We start from the raw sequence: 6,000 nt of genomic DNA, 5'->3' as shown, positions 1-6,000 counted from the left end.
AGAGAAACACCCATAAGGGCCAGACGAAACGGGCCAGAACAGTTCAGTTCCGGTGGGCTTTAATAACTGTCTATCAGAACCAAAATTTCGTTTGCGTCTACTAAAGATCGACGTTTAAGCCTTGGATCGTTGTCCAGTCGATACATTGAAAGCCCAAATAGATAGTTATGAAATCTGAGTTAAACGCTCATCTCGTCAAGACGACGAACAAACCAATGTTCCAGCTGCGCCAACAAAAGGTCTACGTCACAGCGCAAATATTTCTTGTCTGATCCATATTATCTGAACCCATAGAAGGATATTTATGGAACTTAGGTTGAAGAATTTCAGAATTTAAGAAATACTGTCAGTAAGTATTGCATACAGCATACAATTATTTGTCCAAAGACATTGCATTACTGCACGAATAACCCTGGGAAAACAACGACTTATCATTTCGTAAATGATAAATCTTTGAATCTTTTATGCTGGTGTGATGAAGTGCGTTTATATGGTGTTACATGTTAGCCACCAGTATACATTATTTATTTGGTTTAAACAATATTTTATTAATCACAATTAATTTACAACATGTACATATATCAAAAAGGCATACAGGATTGAGTAAGAGGCTATAAGCTGATTTGAAACTCTCTCCTTGAAACTCTCATTATTTGTTTACTCAGCTGATAAGCCTGTCCATCTTTATGCCGGTAGTTCTTGCCTCTTCGGGATGGGTTCAACTTTACTGTGAGATTAATGTTCACATATTTGCCCTGTATTGCAAACTACATCCCTATATGCATACAGACTAAAAAGTATACAGAATGCTATATTGTCAATCTTTCAAAGCTATTGGACATACCATATTCCATATTCAAACATTCTTCAATTACAATAATCAGTCATAAGGTTAGAACACACTAAATAGCTGTTCTTCTTTCTTCTGTATAAAACTGACCTATTTCCAATGGCCGCAGCACACATCATGACCCATTTTAAATGTCTGTAACCTACATTTTCTTGAAGAATATTGTCAGTGCTAAAAAAAATCAGAAGAAGAGTGGGGGTCATGTTTGATGCAAGAAAAATAATTTCAGTCAAACACACAAATTGCAAAATCAGCTAAAAAATGAGACCCCAAATTATAGTGGTGTATGATCTAGGTTTCCATGAAAATTTTTGTCATGTTGTTATTTCATTATGAAAATGCTACCTACATGTCAAGCATAGATCTGTCATGTGGTTTTAGCAAAACATGCAAAGAAAATAAGGAAAATAGCTCTACAGAGCAAAAAAAAATATGAGGACTATTTGTATCCGCCATTATGCGACTACCATTTTTTTCGCGCCATTTTTCTATTTAGTGTCTGTATGCCATAAATGGATATTGTCATATACAGCAATCGAGTTAAGTAATATACTACATACATGTATAACAGAGGAATGCGTGCTGATCGGTTAGTAAGACGTAACTAAAAGGTAGCCACACAAATGCTGAGCTATACAAAATAGGCATGGTACTACCCAAGTATTAAAAACATTCTATTCATATTCTCATATGTCTTCGATTATTGGAATATAAATATAATAAATATAATCAAATAAAGTTAAAATCAAAGTCTCTGCGATAACCAAATACATGTTTTTATCATCGAACAAACGTAACATGAAAATAATTATTTGTATGCGATAATCGAACAGAAATATAAACAACTAAACGCATGTGTCCAATTATTGAACATAATATAATATCGAACACAAATCTACTGCCATAGTATTGAACCACAATACCATTAAACAGTACAGCTCGTATCAAGGGACCACCTCAAAAATGGTCACATAACAAAGATGATCTCTATAAGATATTTTCTTTTTCAACAACTCAAAAAGTAACTTAAAAGGTGCTCTCTTTATACAAATGGTCTCTTTAGAGAGGTGGTCTGCCGAGCAAGCTTGACTATTCATGTTCAGCAAATGTTCTGTCGTAGATTTTGTGATATTGTTTCATATCTTACTATAAAAACCTGTGTATTTGTAAAATGTATCTCTTTGTAGGCATTACACTTTCCACTACTTAAGATCGACACATCGTTAAACCTTAAATTCAAGTCGAAATATGTAACGTTCACTGACCACAAGCATAGCTTAGCATTTGGTCTACCATAGCATTTACAATATTGTCGGGCGGATGATTCCACTTCTCGTGCTCAGCTATAGTAGTGTCTCTATTATTCAACAAAACAACTCGGTCATGTAATCCTTCAAATACTTCATATAAAATTTTACTGTAGACATAACCAAAATAGTCACCGAGTCTAAACCCTCCAGCTGGTGTGCCTTCGAATGTATGTGGTCCCTTTATCATAACTATTGACTGTTTATTATATGTTAAAAACTTTTTGACGCTTTCACGAATTATTTCCATTCTTTGTTTAAAAACGCTATGATGAAAGGCTAACATATGCATGTATAAATGTAAAACTATAATAGTACGTTCATTCCGTGGCATGTTGTCAATACGTCGAGCAGTGGAGTATAATGTGTAACGCACTTCGTCCCAAGCTTGTCCGACAAAGAATGGTTGAGCGTGCGGATACCATCCCGCTTTAAAATTAATTTGCTTATTGTGACACTCTGCCTCTTTATGCCATTTTTCCTTCAGCCATTTTTCTGTAGTAGGTTGACATTTAAAACGCCTAATGATTGCTGTATACCAATCTCTAATCGTAGAATCACCAATTAAGTATAACCTCGTATTCTTTAGACACGTCGTAGGAAGATTCTGTTGAAAACCTACAAAGTAAACAGATCACGTATTTAAACACTACATTACATGACAATGTAGCGGACTCAAATACAAATACAAATACAAATACATGGCATTTATATAGCGCAAAAATTATAAAGATTATGTTCAATTTCGCTAACTGTTGTCTGGTTCCATACATAATTATTTCAGTTTTAGACTGATTCATTCGTTTGAAGGTTGTCATCCATTTTATGATTTCATTGAGACAACTGTCGAGTTGTTGAAGAACAGTTGTCTCATTTTGAGAATTTCCCGCTTGAATTTTTAACGCAATCTTGTGGTCGTCCGCGTATCCATAGAGATCAGCTGGATATTTCTGCACCACTCGGTTGAGAGCCGATATATACAGGGTAAAGATCACAGGTCCGGCACAAGAACCCTGCAGGACACCAAACCTCAGTGGCTCCGTGTCAGATGCTGCCTGTTCGACTAAAACTTTCATTGTTCTGTTCGTGAGATAAGATTCTATCCATTTCAAGGGAGTGCTATGTATACCAAATTCATCTTGAAGGATTTGAATCAGTATCGGGATATCGATGGTATCGAACGCTGCACTCAAGTCGATCATGACCACGATTGTTATTTGATTTTCATCTATGGTTTCCAAAAGATCATTATACATTTTGACCATTGCTGTTTCAACCCCATGATATTTTCTACAGGCACTTTGGTAAGCTGGGAGGAGATTGTTAGCTTCAATATATTTATTGATTTGGTTTAGTGCAGCTTTTTCTAGAATTTTGGAGAGGAATGTTAAATTTGACTCTGGGCGATAGTTTTGCAGTTCAAGTGGGAGACCTTTCTTCTTCAACAAAGGTTTTATCACAGCACTTTTCCATATTATTGCTACACTATTAAATCATGGCGATCAAAATGACTCAAATAACTCATTTATTTATAATATATACTAGCAATAATTTTATGATAACGTTGACAGACCCTAAAATGTCCGAAATATGAAAAAAATAAGCCGAACATTCTTGACTAATTTGACCAAGCTTATCATTCGATACTACACTTGGTACTACATTTTGCTACTTGTCTACAACTGTTTCATTTATTTATGTATAAAATTTTAGGGTCTCAATGAAGATTCCGAGTAATTCATAAAGTGAACAAAGAGACAAAAGTAACATAAGGAGACACAATCTGATTAAATGATATTTTCCATTGTTTACTTTTGAAGATATTCGATATTATTTCGATTAATATTTCCAAGCTTCTGTTTATAAAACTCCTTTTGTCTGATTATCTCAGAATAATACCATAGTTTTTTTTTAATATTTGCATTTAATTTATATTGTTGTAGCGATATATTTGGCAGAGGAGTAATTTTTGTTACCGAGACAGTTACGCAGAATCCATTTTCCGTTGTGGAAGTATCCAGTTAGTCCTCTAGACCGCCATAGAAGGGAAATATTGTACATTGAACATGGCAGTGTTGGTTTCTCAATAAAAGTGACAGGATTGTTTCCATTGTTGTTATGTACAGTAACCTTTAAAGTTTGCTTCAATGCATGTTGTCCGCTGAAACGAAAATAATGTCCATTGCAACAGCCACCAACATTATTCTGGCCAGTCTGTAGGTCTACAGATTACAACTAGTAGATGTATATAATCATTTCTTGTGGTAAAGTTTTTGAAAGTGATCGTTCAATTTTGTTTTATTGAAAGAAAAATATCTAAAACATTCTAGAAAACTGCAAATGTTATTACGTTTTAATAACGTTATTATTCTTTTTTATTTATATTTTAAACGATGTTTTCGCTTTCTGTTATGACATTATCATTTTCTTTCTTTCTTTTTAACTCACCTGTCACGAAGTGACAAGGTGAGCTTTTGTGATCGCGCAGTGTCCGTCGTCCGTGCGTCCGTCCGTCCGTCCGTGCGTAAACTTTTCCTTGTGACATCTCTAGAGGTCACATTTTTCACGGGATCTTTATAAAAATGGGTCAGAATGTTTATCTTGGTAAATTCTAGGTCGAGTTCGAAACTGGGTTACGTGCCTTCAAAAACTAGGTCAGTAGGTCTAAAAATAGAAAAACCTTGTGACCTCTCTAGAGGCCATAATTTTCAAAGGATCTTCATGAAAATTGGTCAGAATGTTCAACTTAATGATATCTAGGTCAAGTTCGAAACTGGGTCACGTACGGTCAAAAACTAGGTCAGTAGATCTAAAAATAGAAAAACCTTGTGACCTTTCTAGAGGCCATACATTTCAAAGATCTTCATGAAAATTGGTCAGAACGTTCACTTTGATGATATCTAGGTCAAGTTCGAAACTGGGTCATGTGCCATCAAAAACTAGGTCAGTAGGTCAAATAATAGAAAAACCTTGTGACCTCTCTAAAGGCCATGTTTTTCATGGGATCTGTATGAAAGTTGGTCTGAATGTTTATCTTGATGATATCTAGGTCAAGTTCGAAACTGGGTCACGTGCGGTCAAAAACTAGGTCAGTAGGTCTAAAAATAGAAAACCCTTGTGACCTCTCTAGAGGCCATATATTTCATGAAATCTTCATGAAAATTGGTCAGAATGTTCACCTTGATGATATTTAAGTCAAGTTCGAAAATGGGTCACGTGCCCTCAAAAACTAGGTCAGTAGGTCAAATAATAGAAAAACCTTGTGACCTCTCTAGAGGCCATATTTTCCACGGGATCTGTATGAAAGTTGGTCTGAATGTTCATCTTGATGATATCTAGGTCAAGTTTGAAAGTGGGTCACGTGCCGTCAAAAACTAGGTCATTATGTCAAATAATAAAAAAAAACACGTCATACTCAAAACTGGATCATGTGGGAAGAGCGATTCAGAACCATCATGGTCCTCTTGTTTTATTAATTAATCAGTTACCTTTCCAAAAGAGTTTGCTCACATTCTGTAACTTGAAGTTTCGGATATGGCTCATGCGTTCTCACGAGCTGCCAGTCTTGGCACAGCAAGTGCTCATCCTTTGGTTTACCGCAATATAACGGCATACCTGAGTTCATGTAAGTCATGTTACACAGTTCTGAGTAGTTAATGTGTTTCAATAGATAAGTGTGGTTGGGATGACAGGTAGTCTCTTCGCTGAAAGTCCTACTTTTGAACATTCCATATAGGTTTCTTGTAGCCAAGACCTGACAATAATAATGTATATGTAGATATAACCAGTGTATGTTTTACTTTTGATAAAGCTACACAAGTTTTAAGTTACTGAAAGATGATC

General features: G+C 35.4%; 1 protein-coding gene across 1 annotated transcript in view; it reads right to left on the bottom strand.

The window, feature by feature from the left end:
• Positions 1–536: 536 nt before the first annotated feature.
• LOC123529476 (NXPE family member 1-like) overlaps positions 537–6,000 on the bottom strand; it is a 30,583-nt gene continuing 25,119 nt past the window's right edge. The window contains exons 5-7 of the mRNA XM_045309825.2: positions 5,646–5,911; positions 4,134–4,318; positions 537–2,775 (exon numbers count right to left, since the gene is read on the bottom strand). Coding sequence (XP_045165760.2) covers positions 2,108–2,775; positions 4,134–4,318; positions 5,646–5,911 — 1,119 coding nt within the window. The 3' untranslated portion in view covers positions 537–2,107. The remainder of the gene's footprint in view (positions 2,776–4,133; positions 4,319–5,645; positions 5,912–6,000) is intronic.

The sequence above is a fragment of the Mercenaria mercenaria genome, chromosome 13, assembly GCF_021730395.1.
Source record: "Mercenaria mercenaria strain notata chromosome 13, MADL_Memer_1, whole genome shotgun sequence".
Taxonomy (NCBI): Eukaryota; Metazoa; Mollusca; class Bivalvia; order Venerida; family Veneridae; genus Mercenaria; species Mercenaria mercenaria.
This window is presented reverse-complemented; position numbering and strand designations above follow the sequence as displayed.